The following is a 20,425-nucleotide window of genomic DNA, read 5'->3' as shown; positions in this document are numbered from 1 at the left end:
AGCAGTCACTGAAACTCCCCTGTTATTTGAAACTTTTCCCAGCAACAGCATCTAGGTTTCAGCAGCTTGAAATTTTCAGAATCTCAACCTTCCTTTTCTTTAATCAGGACTTGATCTTTAATTCCTTACTGATTTTTAGAGCTGGTGAATAAAGATTAGTACAAACATCAATTTTTTAAGAAGTTATGATGCCATCTTAAAGTGCTTCATTAGTGGAATGACACCCACTAATTGAATTCCGAATTTTGATCCATTTTGATCATATTTCAGTATCAAGTTCTGTTTCAGTTTTGTTTCTGACTTTCTTGCATTGTTTTAGTAATTCCTAGCTCTGAAATCTATTATAAAGTTTTGAGAGGTCATGGAAGCAAGAATATCATTTGTTACAGCATAAAACAGAACTTCAACTTGAATTTCATATTGACTTAAAAGCTACTCCTGATTTCCAGCACAACATTGATACTCAACTCTTCATTTCCACGTTACTGCAGCCTCAGATTCTTGTTTCTGCATCTACAATTTTCTGCATTTCAGATCCAATTCAGCAAGAATTCTACGGAGTTCAGCTGCCAAAAGGTTTATAGTTTAAGACTTCAGATTCATTTTAGAGAATTCCTGCACTTCAAAATTCAGATTCTGGATCCATTGGACTAATCTGCACTTGTACTAGCACTTGTTCCCGCAACCTCTTAAAAGGTGGTTCCACTTTACATAGAAGTAAATTTCTGTTTAAATTTAATAGAACTTCAGAAACCAATTCTGAAATTTCAGCACATAATATCACTCAAGTACAAAGAGGTTTCAAAAACTTAATAGCATAACATGATTCAATTTTGAATTCTGTTGCAGCCTCTGCATTTCAATTTTTATAGAATTCCTACATTGTTCAGATGACTTCTTAAAGAATTAAACTCAGGGATTCAAAGCTCAAATTCAGCACTTTTGTTTCAAAACTCCACAGAATAAATTCAGAAATCTGAAATTCCAGATTATGCATTGCTGTAAGTTTCCTCAGCATCAATGACAGCAAGACAGTCTCAAGAAATGGAGCTAAATTCTAAATTTTCTAAGATGAATTCAATCTCTTCAGTTTCAGAAATTAGAATCCTAGAATCTTATTTAACACTGAACAAACAAGAGATTAAATTCCATTTAGCATAGAATTAAGTTGCTTCTGTTCAGAATCATCAAATAAATTAAGCACTGTTGAGAAATCAGCAATTCAAGTCTTCAGTATCAACAAATTTCAGTTCTTGAACTCTGTTTCAGCTTCTGCAATGCCATCTAAAACTTGTTGAGATTGATACATCAATGGCAGCATTAATTTTTTTTCCACTCTCCGAGTTCTAACTTTTGGCACCTCAACTCCTTTTGAAATTCTTGTTATTAAATATTCCAATGATAAATAGTTGCAGTTCCTACATTCTAATTCCAACAATTTAATTCAGTTACAGTTTCAAATTCCAGGATTTGAGTTAATGAAAGTTCAAATCTGTAAACACTTGTACATATATAAACACCATTTGTTAGTGAGTAAGCATGAACTTTCTTAGCCTTTTCATTGATCATGAAACTGTATAAGGAACTTGGCACACACAACTTCACATCACTAATTTTGAAGATCAGCAAAAATCAGAATCAGAGTTCTGTTTGCAGAAATCAGCTTCAACAACACAATTTGGCACACTAGAACTTAAGTTTGTACATTCTTCACTCCTTGCTTATCTTGTATTCTTCATTGGAAGAAAAGTTTCTATTTTATCACTGTAATATCAACATTTCAGAACTCTGGTCGGGCTACAACTCCTGAATTCTCCTTTGATCAGATAGCTCTTAATCTTAGATTTAATATGCACTGATTTAATACAATAAGTTGTGTTTCCTGTGTTATCAATCAGTTTCAATGAACTCCCTGTATTTCCACAATTTAGAAACTTAATATAATAAGGTTCCAATCCAATTTGTAGCTGCACAAGAATCTAAAGTTTCCAACATTAGCATTTCAGAACTGTCTGAATTCTGGTCCTCACTTATCAAAATCTGCAGCATTTCAAAATCCATTTTCAATAGCACATTTACTTCGTGTGATTGAAGTCCCAAACAAAGTATATGCCCAACAGCAGCAATCAAATTCACAAATTCAGCATCTCAAATTCTGCACTCTCCTTCACTTCTGTTCCTGCAGAATCTAGTAAATATGGATTTCCAGTTATTGGAAGACCTGGAAAAATTAGAACATCATTTGTCAATGAGATATAAGAATCTTGCTTAAGTTTCTTCATGTTTAGAGGACTGCACAGAAAATTGGTACTTCACATATTGTAATTGGCACACAATAGACCAAGTTGATACTCCAAATTCAGATTTTTTTTTTCTTGCAGTTCCTGCAGATTTTCTTCTGATTCACAATTTGGCTTCAAAACCTCACTATTATATTTCCATTTCCAGTCTCAGATATTGCAATTCGAAAATAACTCAGGTTTATACTTTCCTTAAAGGTCTTCTCAATTCCTACACTTTTGTTGCTAGTGTTTTGAACATTGTTATATTCTGAAATTTTAATGTGCCAGTTCAAAATCTAAAAGATTTCCCTGCTGTTGACATTTGCTCCCATAGAGTTTTGAATGTATCAACAAAATATCAAGTCTCAAAGTTCAAAGCAATTATAGCTTGCTCTTGACATGATAAAACTCAAGAAATGAATTAATTTAGCATACAATCTTAAGAGCACCTCATTCTTGACAATTTTTTTCAGCATTTTCTTTTCTAGCACAGTAGCAACTCCATCTTTAAAACCTTTAGCATTTAACACCATTGCATCTTCCAAATATCCATCATTGGCTTAAACTTGAATCCCATTCACAAATGAATCCAAGCATACAAAAGCTCTATACATCTCCCCCACACTTAATCCTTTGTTATCTAGTCGATCCAAATCATCAAGAATTCAACCAATACTCATAATGGAATGAAAACAAGGCAAAGTGATCAAGGGTTAAAATGTTGAATGAGAATGTCAAAGAAAATTTGTGGGAAAGAATTTAAAAATCATGAGGGAACAAAATTGACAAAATTCTTTATCACCATGCACACAAATGCTATTGTGACCTTGAAAAGAAACTAAGCAAGTTCTAGAGTTTAATTTGCTATGAGTGCATGTCACACAAAAGAAATAATAGTGTTTAGGCTTAAAGTGGTCCTCTCTAGGTAATTTTTTAAGCAATCAAGCTCAATTAATCAAAATGAAATTCACCACCATTTTAACCAATATTATGTAAGTAGAGTATCCAATCATGTTAAATGACCTAAAATTTGATGATCAAATTTAAGAAACGCTTACCATCTTAAAAATATTACTAGAAAAATTCCATAGAGACTTTTATTCAAAAAGACATGCTATGCATACCAACTAAATGCAAAGTATGGAAGCAAATGTGGAAATAAAATGTAAAAACAAAGTGCAAATGCAAAGTATAGAACTAAAGAAACGTATAAAGAATTTTTTAACAAGACATGAATTAAAATGCAAAAGAAGACTAAATTAGAACCAACTCCCCTTTCATTTCCCGTGGTTGAAGAAGGTTTAGAAGGAGTATCCATGCCGGTAGTGGAGTAATCATGGTTCTACTCAAATTCTTATTATTAATCTTTTTTCCCTTGAAAATTCTTTCTGGAGGTCTGAGGCGGTTCAGTTTAAGCACCCACTCTGGGAGCTTGTATTCTCCTATAACAACATTAAAAAACAAGACCTCCCATATACATGTGGGATAAAAGATAGGAGAATATTAGTGTGGGTAGAAAATTTATCAAGAAATGAATCACACCTAATGAAATCAATGAACGGTACCTCTATGAAATTTTTTGAAAAATCACAAACAATACTCACCTTGTCATCTTGAGAGGTACCTGGAGTGATGATTGTTACCTCTTCCTCATCAAATGAATGCTCAAGCTCTGGTTCTGGTGAATGTTCAACCTCCTGTGGTGATCCTTGGGTGCTTGGCTCCATAGCACAAGTCCCCTACACTTAATCCTCAATTCTTGGTGATTCTTGAGGTAATGCTTCCAGTAAGCACTCCCCTACACTTAAATCATCTTCAACATCAATACCTGCATCATTCATATCATCTAAAGCAACACTATTAGTAGAATCAAAAATTTGAACAACTACATCATCATCACAACAATAAAAAGTACTTAAAGAATCTAATGAAGAAGTAGATGCAGTGTCAGGCCTGATAAGAGCTCCACAATCTAACTCCTCACTGGCATTTTGTGTTTGTAACTGATTAATGGATGATGCAATCTGATCTAACTGACTCTGTATATTATGTATCATTGCAAATTATTGTTCTTGATGCTCTCTCATTTGTTGTATAACTTCATTGCATTCCCAAACTGACTCTGTAAATCGTTCTTATACATCCTCATACTGATATTCAGGCACATAAATACCAGTCTGAGGATGATAATAATAACTCTGACTCCAATCTCCAAAATACTGATAATATGGATCCATGGTCACATAAATTTCCTGTTCTTACACTGAAACACTAGCAAATAAAATCAGAAGACTCAGGAACATATAAAATCAAACACATGGATATATAAAAATGAAAGCAATCAAAACAATAAAATTTCTAGGTTTTCCAAAATAAAGACAATCCTAAAATTACCAAACATTGCATATTGTCCCCGGCAACGGCGCCAAAATTTGATATACAATGTCTGTCACACTCGTAAATCAAATTAACAAATGTATGCCCACTAAACCCCTTAATTTTGCAATAACGTTGTAGTAACGAGCCCAGGATCGATCTCTCGAGGAACAAACGATAGGATGTAATCTTAGGATCGTATTTTATTCCTATTTTTGGGGTTTTTTAATATGTAAATGGGGGTTTAAGCTTGAATCTAAATCTAACAAAAGTAAAGCACATCGAATAAGAAATTAATCTAAAGCAATAGTGAAACCTAACTAGATGCTAATGACCAAATCATAACGCATTGTCACACTACGTTATAATTAAACCATCAACACACGTAAACTAAATATGAAATTACGAGACACAATTAAATCTAATCTTAAGAATAGAATTAAATAGCAAGACATCAGAAAAACCTAATCTAAAGCACCAATTAAAACCCCAATTTAAACCTATCCACTTAATAATTAACCAAGCACAAATTAAACACAAACTAAACTTCAACAAGGAAAGAAATGCTAGATTACTTGCTAAAACAACTTAACAAACATCAAGAAATCTATTCTAATTAAGCTACAAAATAGTAACAAAATGAACTAAAAAGGCAAATCAATCCATTCTCACAATCAATCCAACAATCTTCACACTCTTGCTGTCACACAAGAGTGCTGAAATCGAGAACACCCAACCTCAGACCTCAGCGGAGAATCTCTACAGCGTGTCAGCTCGAGGTATGCTCAACAACGCCGGCGGACCACCTCCGACGAGCTAGAACAACTCGAAGCCTAAGATATGGCCAGAAATCTAGAAATCTGTGAATCTGAAAGTCTGGATCGGGATGAGCACTGTGGATTGCGGATGATCGTCGGATGGAGCTCAATAACGCCGGCGGACCACCTCCAAGCGTCACTGATGGGAATCGGAGTCTCAGATTGGAGGAACACCTCCAAATCTGAGGTGAACAGATAAACTCAGAAATGTAGAATTCGCCGGAGAACACCCTCCGATCGCTCCAGATGACCGGAATGAAGCTGTCGTGAAGGTCTCTCACTTATGTCGAAGCTCGAGGATTGATTGGAGAAGGAAAGGGGTCAGAAATCCCGAAGAAGCTGCACGCCGGGACGAAGCTGCGCGGAGGAGATCGACGAAGCAGAAAGAACATTGTAGCTTCTGTTTTGAATCAGATTCAGATCTGAACGGACGGCTGTGATTGATTTGGCTCCTGATCAACGGTGAAAAGTCACCTAAAAACCGATCCGAAGGTACTGATCTCAATCTAGGGTCTGGATCTACTCTCCCTTAGGTCAGATCGACCAGAACTTCACTGGATGGTTCAGATCTGCCCAATCTTCTATGAACGGTCCAGATTAATTCGGGCTTGATCAATGGCTGTATGAACTCAGATCTGGATCAAAACCTCTGGATCTTCATCTATGGCTGAAATCTCCTCTTCATTATGTTGGATGTGCCAGATCTTCAATGGACGACTCAGATCTGCTTGATTGTAGATGAACGGTCCAAATAACTCCAAGGTTTGATCGTCTCGTTTAAACTCCGATTTAAGCCCAATTTCGGTACGAATAAATCCAAATCTAAGATCCTTTGATGCCTACAAAATAAGAATCAAATATTAGCATCTTATAACACCAAAAATAAAATAATTTGTAATTAAGTCCAAAATAAAGACAATGCATAAAATATGATGTAACCATGATTTAAACCTATGAAATTAACATCAAACCATGCATATATGAATCAAAATAATACAGTAAAATCATGGTTATCAGGTAACTCATGTGTCGACCAGGCGAACACATCGTGGTTTTCCCTGAGGCAGGCGATCAACTCCACCTTATGCTTCTCCAGATTGGTAGCCACAAAAGTCGTGGCTTCCTGCCGGCTTGGGTGGATCTGCACCTCTTTCTTTTCTTCATATACCAAGGTGGGAGGTTTTTGGGTAATAACATTCACCTCTAGCCGTGGAGCCTTCCGTGCCACTTTGGCCTCGGCCTTGACCATCTCCACGTAGCATCGTCGAGCGACTAGCTGGTCACCCTTGACATCGCCCACCTGGTCATCTAATGGGAACTTTATCTTCTGATAGTAAGTGGATACTACCGCACAAAATTCGTTGAGAGTCGGTCGACCCAAAATGACGTTGTAGGTTGATGGTGTGTCCACCACTATGAAGTTTGTGGTTCGGGTCCTTCTCAACGGCTCTTCTCCCAACAAGATAGTCAGTCTTGCTTGGCCAATCAGCAAGACTTCATTGCCCGTGAACCCATAGAGCGGGATCACCATGGGTTGCAGTTCACTGCGATCGATCTAAAGTTGATCGAACGCTTCTTAAAGATGATGTTCACTGAACTCCCTATATCAATGAAGGTCTAGTGAATGGTGTAGTTGGTGATCACCGCTTGGATGATTAAAGCATCGTCATGAGGGATTTCGACCCCCTCTAGATCGCTGGTGCAGAAACTAATCTGCGGCCCTTCAGCCTTCTCCTTGCTGCATCTGACGGCATAGATCTCCAACGGCGGGGCGTACGATTTCCTGGCCTGGTTGGAGTCTCCGTCGGTCGGCCCTCCGGCGATCATGCATATCTCTCCCTGGGAAGCGTTGTTTCTATTTTCCTCTTCCCCGGCGGACGACCTATTTCGCTCGGGTGGGATTCTGGAGGGATCAGTTTCCTCCCTCCGCTGATGGTGATGGCGCTCAGGCTCCCTTCTCTCTTCTCGCCTCTCGGTTGTGCGGCAATGATCCCGTCGATCGGGAGATGCAGAGCGACGGTGATATCCCCTAGGGGTCGGTCGGCTGATGATCGGCTCAGTACTCGGTAGTCCCGTGTGTTGTGCATCGCCGACTGGTGGAACGAACAAAACATAAGCGTCCATACCATTCCCTTGGACGCCTTGGGCCAACCAGACGCTACGTGCTGCACGGCGTGTGCTTTGGTCTCTTGATGCAGTCGTGATCCTTCAACCCTTGGTCCTTTGGGCTGCATATGGCTGCTAGTCGGTCGACGTTCGGTCGGCGCCGAATGCTCGGTCGGTGCCTCCTTCCTTTTGGTTGCTTGGGCTTCTTCCACGTTGATGTATTCGTTGTCCTTTTTCAACATATGGTCGAAGTCCCTGGACCACTTCTGTATGAACGACCGAAAGAAGTCTCCTTCGAGGAGCACCTGGGTGAAGGCATTCATCATGGTCTCGTATGAAACCGAGGGGATATCCATTGTCACCTGGTTGAAGCGCTGGATGTACGCTCGGAGCGCTTCCTTGGGCCCTTGTTTCAGGGTGAAAAGGCTGACGCTTGTCTTTTGGTAGCGTTGGCTGCTGGCGAAGTGGTACTGGAAGGCGGCTCGGAAGTCTTTGAAACTTCGTATTGAGCCGTCCGGCAGCCTTCTGAACCATCGCTGCGCTGATCTGGAAAGAGTCGTGAGAAAGACTCTGCACTTTACTCCGTCCATGTACTGGTGCAGCGTGGCTTCGTTGTCGAACCGATCTAGATGATTATCTAGGTTGGTCGTCCCGCTGTACGTCCCAATTGCCAACCGGGTGTAGTGCCAAGACAGAGGGTCTTGTAAGATCTCCTCTAAGAATTGTCTATTAATCCATTCGGGGGAGGCGGCATTTCGGGGCGCTTTTCCTTTCCTCGCATTCCGAACGGGCGCCTCGTTAAAAGATGATCCCCGCTCTTGATAGGCTTAGGCTATCTCCGAGAGGGTTTGGAATAAAGCCCGATGGAAGGGGATCAGCATGGGCGGCGCTTCCCCTTGGGTGTCGGTCGACCTTCGGTTCTGCCCCCATACGGAGAGTTGCTCCGCTCGGTCTTCTTGCCCCGCTCGCCTATCGGTTGCCGAGGTTGTAGGTTGCGGTGTTGGCCGATCGCCTATCGCTTGTTGTTGCTGCTGCTCCATCATTTTTACTGCTCGCGCTTGCACAAGCATCTCCAACTCCTCTTGCGTAAGTGTCACGGTGGTTAGCCATCCAGTGTCTTCCATTTCCTTGACTCGGATTCAGATGACGTTCTCACAGACGACGCCAAATATGATCTTGTCCGAAAGTCGAGGAGGTGGATGCTAGGGGCATGACACTCCTGCTGACCTCCGAGGGACTTCGCGCCTATCTGCAACACAAGCAGCGTCAGTGCCGAGCCAAGGAAGGGGTCCTCGACGATGGCCCTCCAACGCTTAAATCAGTCTCCGACGAAGCAAGAAGCAAAGAGAACTGTAGCATAACTGTAGAGATCGCGAGAAAAGCATACATTCGTCGATGCCTGGACCCCTCCCCCTTATATAGGGCTCCTGTAGCGTGTGCGCACGCTTCTTAAAGCGGACACGCAATCCCAAGCTTTCCGTGAAGAGACATGTTAATAAACTATCCCTGACGCAGTACTTTAATGGGTCGAGCATATCTCTGAAGTGACAGTGGAAGTTTTCGTCGTACGATCTTCTGTCTGACCATGCCGTCCGTCGGCAGCACTAACTCCCAAAAGGATGTCGAAGGATATCCTACTGTATCTGTCGCTCAGCCGAACGGAATGACCACTCGGTTGAAAGTCCCCTGTCCCAGTGTCGTCCATTGCTAGGTCGAGCAGGGTGCCCGCTCACCTGGAGTCTGTTGTCTGGTTGATGAATCTACTACTTGGCGGAGCAGGGTAGCCGCTCGGTCGATACTTCCACTGTCTGGTTGCTCACATGTACCTAGACCGAATGGGATAGCCGCTCGGCTGTAGTAGTGTTGTCTGCGTGTGGTTCGCTCGGTCATGACTCTATTACGTTAATCTGGGCATTGATGTAAGGCCGAACGGGGAAGCCGCTCGACCTACTTCTACAGACACTTGACGTTCATTCCTGTCTTGAGTGTCTTAGCTCAGCTGGTGGCCGAGCTAGTAGTGATGTCAGATCGGGCATTTCATGTCTTGGTCGAGCGAACCACTCGTCCGCCCAGCCAGTGATAGTGGGACGTTGATTGTCTTGACTTTGACCTCCATTGTGACGAAGACCTTTTCTAAGATGCACCCTTTCTTATCACCGCATCAAATATAATATTATAATAATTATAAATAATAATAATAATACATCAAATATAATATTATAATAATTAATAATAATAATAATAATATATAAGTTAATATTGATCAATCATATATTATATAATATATGGTTGCTCCCACCATTTAGTATATTAATAATTAATCATTGTGAGATAAATGAAGTGAGATAAATTATAGAGTTAATTTATAATCATAGTTAGGAGAAAGAATTTTTTTTTACCAAATGTATGCGTATTAATAATTAATACTAACTGTTATAAGATGTGAATGAATAAAATTCTTTTAATGAAGTCAATACTAGTAAATAACATGTAATAGTTACAATTAATAATGCATTCAAATGTCCTAGATAACAAAAATATAATGAATTTTATTTTGATAACTAATAAAAAAATCCTTTTTGCAATTTCAATAATAAGATAGGCTCTTTTATTTTTTTCCCCCTAAATTTTATTACCTACATTGCTATTGTTTTAATCAAAATTATTCATATTTAGTTAAAACAATTACACATTAAGTATTATTATATTAAATTATTATTATTTTAAATAAAAATGGTTTTAATTTAATTAAAATCATTTTAATATTATAGTAGTTTTTATCTATAGCCAAAATTGCTATAATAATTTTTAGCATTGTAATTGATATATATCCTAAACCCTAAAATTGTTACAGCAATATTAAAAAAATATTCTTGAATGAAAAATAAAATAGTCTATTATTTTACAAAAAAAAAAATTGGTATCTTTTTATTTAAAAAATAAAAGCAAAGTTTGATTTTTGCCTTAAAAATAAACTTTATTTTTTAAAAATTAATCCCTGGTAATTGATTCTTTTTTGTTTTTTTATTATTTAGCTAAATCTGTCCATTAATTGAGAAAGGTTTATTATTGGTTCAACTCAACCAACTAAATGAAGCGGTCCGGGTTTTGATTCCTTGAGTCTAGTGGGAGCGTTGAGTGCAAAATATGGCCTCCTTTCCCTATCGCCTCCTCCCCCTCCGCCTCCCCTTCCTTCGCCGCCAGCAAGCCTTCGCTACCGCTGCCGCCTCTCGAGCGGTCGCCGTATTTTGGGACCTGGACAACAAGCCTCCCAAATCCATACCTCCCTACGATGCAGCCGTCCGCCTCCATCTCGCTGCCGCCTCCTTCGGCCCCTTCCGCTTCTCCGTCGCCTACGCTAACCACCACGCCTTCCGCCACGTTCCCGCCCCCGTGCGCTCTGCCCGTGCACCACGTCGGGCAGGTGATCGGCGTGAGGCCGCTTCCCCCTCCCCCGTCCGTTACCTCTGCCGCGTATGCGGTCGCCGCTTCTACGTCCACGCCAACCTCATCAACCACTTCCACCAGATCCACGAGAGCGAGCAGGAGAAGCGCCTTCGACGAATTGAATTTGCCAAGGGAGGACGCAGAGTCCGGCTAGTGGGTGCGCTCTCGTTGAAAATGCAGAAGTATGAGAAGGCCGCGAGGGAGCTGTTGAACCCAGAAGCCGGATACTGCCTCGCCGATGAACTACGCAGGGCAGGGGTGGTGGTCCGGACAGTGGAGGATATTCCAGTAACCGCCGATCGCGCGCTGAAGGATCATATGATGGAGGCGATGGATCGGGGCAAGGTTGGGTGCTTAATGCTGGTTTCGGATGACGCGGGATTTCTTGGGGTGATAAGGGAGGCCAGGACGAGGGGCTTGAAGACGGTGGTGGTAGGCCACGAGGCCGACGGAGTGCTGAGGAGGTGCGCCGACGCTTCATTGTTGTGGAAGGACGTGGTATCGGGCAAGGCAAAAAAGGCGGCGCCAACTACGGTGGGTAAATGGGTAGATAAGGATTTGCTGAAGAAATTGGAGTGGCGATATGAACCAGAGGAAGAAGTGGTGGAGGAGGACGAGGAAAGCAATCTTCTTGACGATGATAGTGATGCTGGAGATGAGGAAGAGGATTGCTTGGCTGCCATGGGCAAGGGACAAAAGAAGCCTTGGTGGAAATTGGACTCAGATTCCAGTGATCGACGTTAGTGATCATCTTGGGAAATTGAGAAGAGTTAATCCCAGAATTGCTGTTCTGCCATAGAATATACAATTATCTGTTACCGTCCAAATGTGGAATGATCTCCAGTTTTCTTGTTTATAATTGGTCCCAAATTATGAAACTTTGTCTCTGAATACTATCCACGGTGAAGGCACATATATCTGCAACGATCAGAGATGGTGGCTTATGTCCACAAATTTCTGCAAATAAGAATCTTGATTTTGTTTCAGGTTTGTTCCTTGATTTCTTTTGATCTGCTAGGAATAAGTTTCGATGTTGTTTATTTAGGTTTTTCATTGTTGAATCTTCTAGCTATTGGCTTCACCCCCTTTATCTCTTCAGTTATTTTAAGGAAAATCTAAGATCAAATAACAAATGAATAACTAAGCTAAAGGAGAAAGGGGGAAATGTTGGATTTCTAATATCTAGTAATTTTCCTCAGTTCTCATTTAGTCTATGAGGCACTTTTTGGACTCTAAAGCATTGTTCTATTTATTTCCTTTGCATCATTAATCCAAAAGTCCTTACATTGAGTTGCTCACCATCATGTACAAGGCCAATTTTCGTTGAACATAAGATAAGATGCTATGTTATTTGGCTAGGCGTAAGTTTAGCTATCTATCTTGCACATATGCATGCATTTGCAACAAGCATCTACCATTGATTCTGTCGTAAAATGCATTTCCTAATTTATATAATCTATCTAGGTTCTGTTGCCACGCTTAGTGTATGCTAAATTAGCTGTTTTCACATTTGCTTTTATCAGTGCTTATTGGTGTTGAAACTTTGGATAGCTGTTGCACCAAGTGTGTAAAAATTTGCTAAACATTTCTCATCAACAAGAAAGTCAGCTAGGTCATAATATCTGAAATGTTCAAGCTTCTTCGGAGGAATGTGCTGATTATCATGATTATTGTCTTTGAATACAAATTACAAAGTCAAGAATCAAACAGTACATCCTTCCTCTAGCACTTATACTTTCAAATCCTAATGCAGTATGAAATATATTACTTAATAGCAGAGACCAGGCTAATAATAATTCCTTGAGAAGTCCAATTTGAAAAGAGAAATACTAAGATATGACTTGTCGACTTACCAATCTATATTTACTTAAAAGATATGTGTGAGAATTGCCCTCTTATATTTGTGCTAACTAAGACCTTTAGCTGTATAATTAATAATAGATTATACAACATTATGTGTAATTCAATATCAAATGCAGTCCAGGTAAAATTATTTGGAGTGTTTTTAACAAATTAAAAATACAAGTTATTACTTCATGTTGGCTCTTACTTAAAACGTCATTGTAAAGAATTTGATCCTGTAATTCTCTTCTTGAACATTTGGAGTTTTTTAAAGAACAAAGATCCATGTCCTATTCTTACCCTCCTACAATCTTAGCAATTTTTTTTATCTATAGAAATTAATCATAAAGGAAACTTAAGTTCTCTTTTTTAGATTCTTATGCACTCATTACTACTTTTTTTTTTTGTCTCTTTACTGCTGTTTCAAAAAAAAATATTTACATATTCTTCTAAAATTTCTAAATAGGATTATTGAATTTTTTATTGTTCAGATGAGTTATAAAATATCAAAAATTTTTTATTACCAGAATATTATAACACAGATATATGTTATGCGGACGAATTAGTATTTCATATGGTTTAATTTCAGGAAGTCTATTTTACCACAAATATTAAGATTTTCTTTGATATTTCATTTTGAATCTTAGTAAATTTACTCGTGTTTAAAAATTTGAATATTTCCCAACTGTTAAAATATAGTTTTATTTTATTTTCTGTATTTGATAACTACATGTAACATGTTGTTACGGTTCTCTGATCTTCATATATATTTTTTTGTAAAAAATGATATGAGAACAAAGTAGTCCACCAAGAAATGCATAAGTGAAATGAAGTGACCTACACCACATATGTTACACAGCAGAGCATTTGGTAAAACAAATTAATTAGATAGAGCCCAGTCAGGTTTGAACGAATGACCTCTTGATCTGCAGTTAAATGTTCTGCCACTGAGATATAGACCCAACTCTTTTATCTTAAAATATTAAAATATGTTGCCTGGTCATTCATTGCGATGGTTACCATGATTCTTTTTTTTTTTTTTTATTACAAAGGATAATCTGAATCAACAATCAATTAATAATTCCATGTTTCTGAGTTCATCAAGTGTTAACTGCTAACTTCGTGCCGTAAGTTTCATAGAATGAAGCTGCAAAGAGTCAAATATGAGCCCCTTTCTCTTCATAGAGCAAGTTCCTACCCTATTATTCATTTGATTTTTGTTTTGATTTTGTGTTTGTGGAAGATGAGCCAACAACTCATGAGGAAATGGTCGAATGTTATTATCATCGGAGCCTTGTCTTGCTTTTTATGAGTGAGTTTTGCTCCTATTGTTCATTTGATTTATACCTTGTGTATGTCAAAGGATGAGCCAACGCCTCATAATGAAGTGATCAGATATGTCACTCTCATTGGAGCTTTTTAGCATTCCATCAACAACCTATGTAGGTTGCCTGGCATGCATATTTCTAGATCTTTACATTTTTCATAAGCAGATAACTGGTTTTTGCAGAACTAGTGCTGAAAAGCCCTCTTGGGATTGTGCACCCACTGCACATTGCATAACTGGTTTTTGCAGTTGTACAAAATGCTCAGGGCCCCTTGCAGTTACTGTTTAGTTAGCTAATATGAGAGTTTGCACTTGTCTAATGATCTTTCTGTAGTAGAATTCTGAGAACAGCTAGTGTAAACTTTTAATGACTATATGAACTGAATAGTAATGGTTCTTTCCTCAATTCAGGCTTTGAAATAATTTATTTTACACAACCTTCTCATTGGATTGGGGTTTAAAACAAATAGATAGTGTTGTGCAAGGAAAAGTACAAATTTTTCATACCCTTTTGCTAATATCTTAAATTAATTTTCAGGAACGTTACAAGCTAAAGACTTCACACTCATAGGAACTTCAAGTAGCAGAGTTACCCACCCAACTCGGAGATGCTCTGCAACGACGGCTGCCATGGCCGACCTCTGCTCACCATCTCTACACTGTTCTTTTGCCGACCCCTCTCTTGCTTCATCACCTGCATCATGCATCACCACTAACGCATGTTACTTGAGCTAGCTGTGAGATAAAGATTAGAAATGTTTGATTCATCTACCTGCTGTGGATTCCCCTGCCTCTTCTTCACGTCCTCATTCTTCTTCACCCTCAGAGCCACTGCGACTTCTGATGCAAATCCCTGACCATAAGCTTACATTGATCCAAAAGCCAAACAGATGATCTAAAAATGGAGTTTTTAAAACCTTGGAAAGTGATGAGGCGGTAGACATGACCGAGAAGGAGAACCTCCTTGGACTTGAGCAGTCTCACACGGGTGGCCTTCATGGCGGTGGCGCCATCCTTCTCTGAGTAGGACAGGGTGACAAGAGCGACGTGGTGGCCTGGGTTGGCTTTCATGACATCCGCAGCGTTCACTGGCCAGTAGAGTCGCTCCACCCTCCCGTCCGCGTGTTGGATCACCACTGCATCCAGTATCGCCTGGCAGTTACCCATTCTTTCCTTGGATTGGATTGAGATCTTCTGTCTCTGATGGGATTATTAGAACCTGCCTTGCGTTCTTGTGTGTTCTTATAGCAGAGAAAGAGGGAGCATGCTTCTTTGGTGGAAGGGCTACCTTCCAAGTTGTAAGATGTCCAGATGTTGCAGGTTTTGTTGAACTGTCTAAGGATGCAGCGGGTCGTGTATCAGCATCTTTATTCTTTAGGCACTATCTGAATCAGACCTAGAGTTCTAATTTAAAGAGGACCAACCAACACTAATTTTTTCCAGAATATTTTAATTCTGTTTTAACTCTTATCGAATCAATAAATTTAACCATTTGTGAAGTGTTCGTCATCGTAATCTACTGCAAAAGCATGCAGAACCAGTTTCTTGAGATTCTTCTTGTCATGGTCGTTTATGGATTGGAGGGGCCACACCACACTCCCAGAGATTGGATAAGACACTGAACCAACTGGTGATGCTGAAACAACTGGTTGCTTCTTTAGCTCCTTTTCTTTATTCCTCTCCCTAACTCTCTGCGATCTTGGCTCAATGTTGCCTAAAGGTGAGATTGCTTCTTGTTCTTATTCTCGTTCCTGCTTCATCGTATTGGTGATGTCTCTTGGTGTGAAAACAGCAGCAAAAGAGGGAATTTTCAGTCCGTTTCTCGTGTTTCATCATTGCTGTTGCTTTATCTGAAATGTAAGGGTCATCGTTAGGTATGATTCAGTAGGATTTTTTTTTTAATTGCCATAAGATATTTAGTTTATATTGATTAATTTTGGATAATCCAGTCCTATAAAAATTTTTCAGCGGTCATTAGGATAAATCAGACCGCATTTATAACATATGCACATCAAACCATTATTCTTAGATCAATGACCTATTAAGGTAAATTCGTCAAAGGTAGGACTCGATCTTTAGATATCCAACACTAATAAGGCGTTCAACTGTTGCACCATTGTTGCACTAGATATCCAACTTACGTCGATTGATTATTGAGATGACCAGTTCAATCTCACAGAGAAATCGAAGAACGCTCGCAGCGGATGGTCGTGTTTTTAAGTTAACTATCCATTAAGGGAAATTTATAAGATTGGAATTAATTGGAGTAAAAGGTGAAATTGTCACTTTAGCAACCCCTCTAAGATGATATCATATTCTTTGGAAGAGGATAAATCATGGAAGTTGATCCTGTCCGAACACGATGAAGAAGGCTAGTTAGGAACGTGGCTCCTTGATTGATTGTGTGAAGACTCTGCTTCGATCTGTAACACAAAGAACGTCAATGTCGGGCCAGGGAAGGGGTCCCGACGTTGGCGCTTCAACGCTCAAGTCAGTCACTCGAATAGTAGAACGATAGCAGAGCAATATAGTAGCAGTAAGAGCAGAAGCACAAATAACGTATATCACATACCTCCTCCGGTGCATGGACCCCTCCTTTATATAATGCTTCAGTAGGCGACGTGCACACTCCTCAAGGCACGGGCACTCTCCTCAAGACACGGGTACGTTTTTCCAACTATCCTATGAAAAGACATGTCAGGAAAGTGTCTCTGACACCATACCTTAACAGGGTATGCAAATCCCTGACATGATAGTAAAAACTTCCATCGTACGATTTGCATATTGACCATGCCCTGTTGTCAACAACATTACCTCTCAAAGGGATATTACGAGATATGGGAAGGGTCCCACTGTTTGGCCGAGCAAGGTAGCTGCTCAGCCGGGATTCCCCGCCCGATCGATCTCAGCTGCTCCTCTCCGTAGTACCTTGGTTCAGTAGATTATTTCTTGCCCAACCGGACAGGCATTCCGGTCGCCTTAGTGTTCCTTTGGTCAATAATGAGCATCTGATGTTCTTTCTACAGTGACATCGGTCGGACGAGCGATCTACTTCGATGAGCCTCTTGGATGGTCGGGCCCTTCAGGCCCGATCGGCAGTTGACATTGACTTTTGCTCAACCCACTTTTGGTTAGCCCGTTGGTTCTCTGCGTTGACTACCCTGACTTTGACCTCCACGTTGGTTGTTGTCTCTGCCCTTGACCAACTCTTGGTGGACCCCTTTTATCGCCACATCACAAGTCTTCCTATCAAGTTTAGTCGAAGGAGGTTGTAAGTCTGACTGGATGGACAAGCAGCGTTTCCGGTGACCTTCATGGCCGATCGGGTATCCTAGGCTTTAGGGTGCCGCTCGGTTACCACTTGCTGCCCTGGATTTAGAGCCGTCGCTCGGCTTTGCGTTCCATCGGCTAAGAATTTACAGTCGCAGTTCGACTTTACTCGGATTTAGAGCCGCTGCTTAGCTATTATGCATGATGTAGTTGCTTCCTATCATGAGTTTAGAGCTGCCGCTCGACTAACAATTACTGACATGGGTTTAGAGTTGTCGTTTGGCTATTTTTTAGTCAAAGATTTTTGCTGGTCGGGATGGTTGGCGATGACACTTAACAATTTTTTCACTTCTCGTCGCTTCCTCAGACAAGGGCCTTGCCTTTTATTGGTTGCTAACGTTCTCTCAATTTCTGAAAAACTATACAAATCTCTGGTCATTATTGTTGAGCACACCGCTCATGCCTTTTAATTAAGCCTCATTAATGCTCCCCTGTCGCTTGCCACCACGTGTCTCGATCTCTATCATCGCACGTTTGATGTGACAGGTGGATATCCGCGATTGATATGACAAGTGTCGTTTCTAATTCCACGGCCAAAACTTTGCTTCATTTTCTTTAACCTTCGATTAGATGGCTCAGACTGACCGTCCATTGGGTTTATAAGTCCTTACTCGTCATCCTTTTCCTACTTCATCGCCATTCTCCTTTGCGTACGTGTTTTGTCGATCCTCTTCTTCCTCGTCATCACTGGCGATATTTCTCAGTAAACTTTTTATTTCCTTCTCTTGTCACATCCTTGATCTTCTCCCCTCTCTGTTTTCTATGGTCGCGTCTCCTCAACCTCCCGAGTCCATCTCCAGGTTGTGGTATACTTTAACTGAGTCTAAGTTCAATGACGATGAAATCGATCAGATGAAACTTACCTATCATTCCCCCCCCCCCCCCCCTCCTGATCAGAGCCGGCCCTGGGCCAGGGCTACCAGGGCCCCCGCCCAGGGCCCAAAAATACTAAGGGCCCAAAAACACCAAAGCTGCTATATATATATATATTTTTATTCTAAAATCTGTTTTTTCTCTCTCGTGTTTCTCATCGCCGAAGCCGTCTTCTCCTCGGCTGCCATCCTCACCAACCCGACATCTCCAGTGCCTTTAACCTCAACATCGAGAGGACAACCCATATCGCTAGGGCCTACGACGTCAGCAACCTCAACGACTGCTCCTCCGGTTAGTAATTTCTCTGATCAATTAGGGCAACCGTGACCAGATCTCGATTCTTTGCCTAGTTAATTAGGATTTTGTTGTTTATATGATTGTGCAATCGATTATGGTTTTTACTGATTGCAATTACTTCTTTGATGGTTGAATATGCAGGTCCATCATCATCCTGCACACTTCCTCCTCCCCTACTTCAGGTACTTAGATTTTATCAAAATTTTAACTTTTGTTTTTCAATTCAAATCGAAATTATGCTCATTATTACAAGAAGATGATTTCTACTTCTTCTTCTTCTTCTTCGATACTTATATTTTTCCTAAATTTCTACTTTTTCAAATTGAATAGAAATTGTTCTTATTATCACAAGCAGATGACTTTTTCTTCTTATTCTTGTTGTTACAAAGTAAAATATTGTAGTTGGTCAGACCATTGAAATTGCTGCATTTCTTCTTATTCTTCTTCAGTAGACTCCTGATTAAGAACAACAAGTAGATAGCAACAATTTGTTAAACACAAGAAGTTGGAATTCTACCTTAGAACTTAGTCAAGTTTGTTGAACTAGAATTATGGTTGAACACATCTCCTGACTTGATGAAAGTATCTGGAAGTCAAATCAATAGCTTGGCATGATGAACAATATGTGTAATATGTGGAATTGAGGATACCAATATACACAAGAAAACAATAGGCATGGAGAGAATAGCATGACCAAATTTTTTGGTTCGTACAAAAAATAATCTTAAAATTTATTTTTGAGAAGCAAAAGTTGAAAAAAAAAAAACTAAATAATATCTTTAGGTGGTTCATACTATTATAGTTCTCTATGTTTACTTGTTGTTTGCAAGAATAACAAAAAAAAACACACAAAAAAGGATACACCACATGGAGATACTATTCTCTAGACTCACTAGAACATTTCTCTAGATTCCCTCGACGCGACGAAGCTCCCTACAACGAAACTCCCTGTAACATCAAGTACATTTCTTGCTAATATGAAGAACCCTCATGTTGCACTTTCTTAAGTACATTTCTATTATAACGTTTAGTGTTATGAACTGAACTCTATGATTGATTAATTTAGTTGCATATTCTTGAATCCTGCGAATAACTTAATTCTTTTCTATTTTATGTATCCTTTGCAAGGTTGTTTTTAGCTTCATTATTGTAAACATTTTAATTCCAATCTCTTCTTTGGGTCTACAGATTCCCAAAGGATACACAACCTGGACTTCTAAGAGCACAAAATCCTACAAAGAAACTGATCCAAAGAAACTGATCCAATTGGGGGTGCAGTTCATCTCCATGGACAAATAATCAAGAATTCAGTGGAAAATCTAAAGATCAAGGGGTATGTCTGAAAGTTATGTTGGGGATGTAATGTTTTCAATTCATAGATTTTAGGCTAATTTGATGATTCAATTTATGTTGGCAATTTAGTTACTTGAGTATCAAATCAAGAATCAGTTTGGTTGATGCATTATTTAAGATTCATAGATTCATAGATTTGGCTTGATTTGATGATAGTTTATGTTCTTCATTTGTTCTTTCGATTTGGATTTATAAATCCTTCGTGGGTGTTCTTGATTTCCAGTCATTTTATTTAAATGCAAGCTATTTATACTTACATAGAGTATCGCATCGTGGAACATATATGCTTTTCATAAGATTTCTTTGTTAGGTAGAGATTTTTTCTTTAAAATTGGGGCATAATTTATAATTTCGCCCAGGGCCTTTAAATAATA

General features: G+C 39.6%; 2 protein-coding genes across 2 annotated transcripts; one reads left to right on the top strand and one right to left on the bottom strand.

The window, feature by feature from the left end:
* The first annotated feature begins 10,669 nt into the window (after positions 1–10,669).
* LOC121988474 lies at positions 10,670–15,085 on the top strand. Its single transcript, XM_042541916.1, has 2 exons — positions 10,670–12,016; positions 14,737–15,085. Exon 1 carries the CDS (start codon positions 10,730–10,732, stop codon positions 11,771–11,773), a length of 1,044 nt encoding a protein of 347 aa, XP_042397850.1. The 5' UTR covers positions 10,670–10,729; the 3' UTR covers positions 11,774–12,016; positions 14,737–15,085.
* Positions 14,759–15,365, bottom strand: LOC121988475. The gene is made up of 3 exons (XM_042541917.1): positions 15,116–15,365; positions 14,971–15,038; positions 14,759–14,892 (listed from the first exon to the last, which is right to left on the bottom strand). The coding sequence occupies exons 1-3, from the start codon at positions 15,363–15,365 to the stop codon at positions 14,788–14,790; spliced, it is 423 nt and encodes a 140-aa protein (XP_042397851.1). The 3' UTR covers positions 14,759–14,787.
* Between the last annotated feature and the right edge of the window lie 5,060 nt (positions 15,366–20,425).

Source organism: Zingiber officinale, chromosome 6B (genome assembly GCF_018446385.1).
Source record: "Zingiber officinale cultivar Zhangliang chromosome 6B, Zo_v1.1, whole genome shotgun sequence".
In the NCBI taxonomy this organism is placed as follows: domain Eukaryota; kingdom Viridiplantae; phylum Streptophyta; class Magnoliopsida; order Zingiberales; family Zingiberaceae; genus Zingiber; species Zingiber officinale.
Note: the sequence above shows the minus strand (reverse complement) of the source record. Positions and strands in the feature narration are given on the sequence as shown.

What these genes read in the sequence shown, in the direction of transcription:
- LOC121988474 (XM_042541916.1), top strand. Translation starts at nt 10,730, where the DNA reads ATGGCCTCCTTTCCCTATCGCCTCCTCCCCCTCCGCCTCCCCTTCCTT.
- LOC121988475 (XM_042541917.1), bottom strand. Translation starts at nt 15,365, where the DNA reads ATGGGTAACTGCCAGGCGATACTGGATGCAGTGGTGATCCAACACGCG. An exon ending in CCGCCTCATCACTTTCCAAG is followed by an intron (nt 15,039 to 15,115) that starts GTTTTAAAAACT and finishes GATTTGCATCAG; the next exon opens with AAGTCGCAGTGGCTCTGAGG. An exon ending in GGCAGGGGAATCCACAGCAG is followed by an intron (nt 14,893 to 14,970) that starts GTAGATGAATCA and finishes TGCATGATGCAG; the next exon opens with GTGATGAAGCAAGAGAGGGG.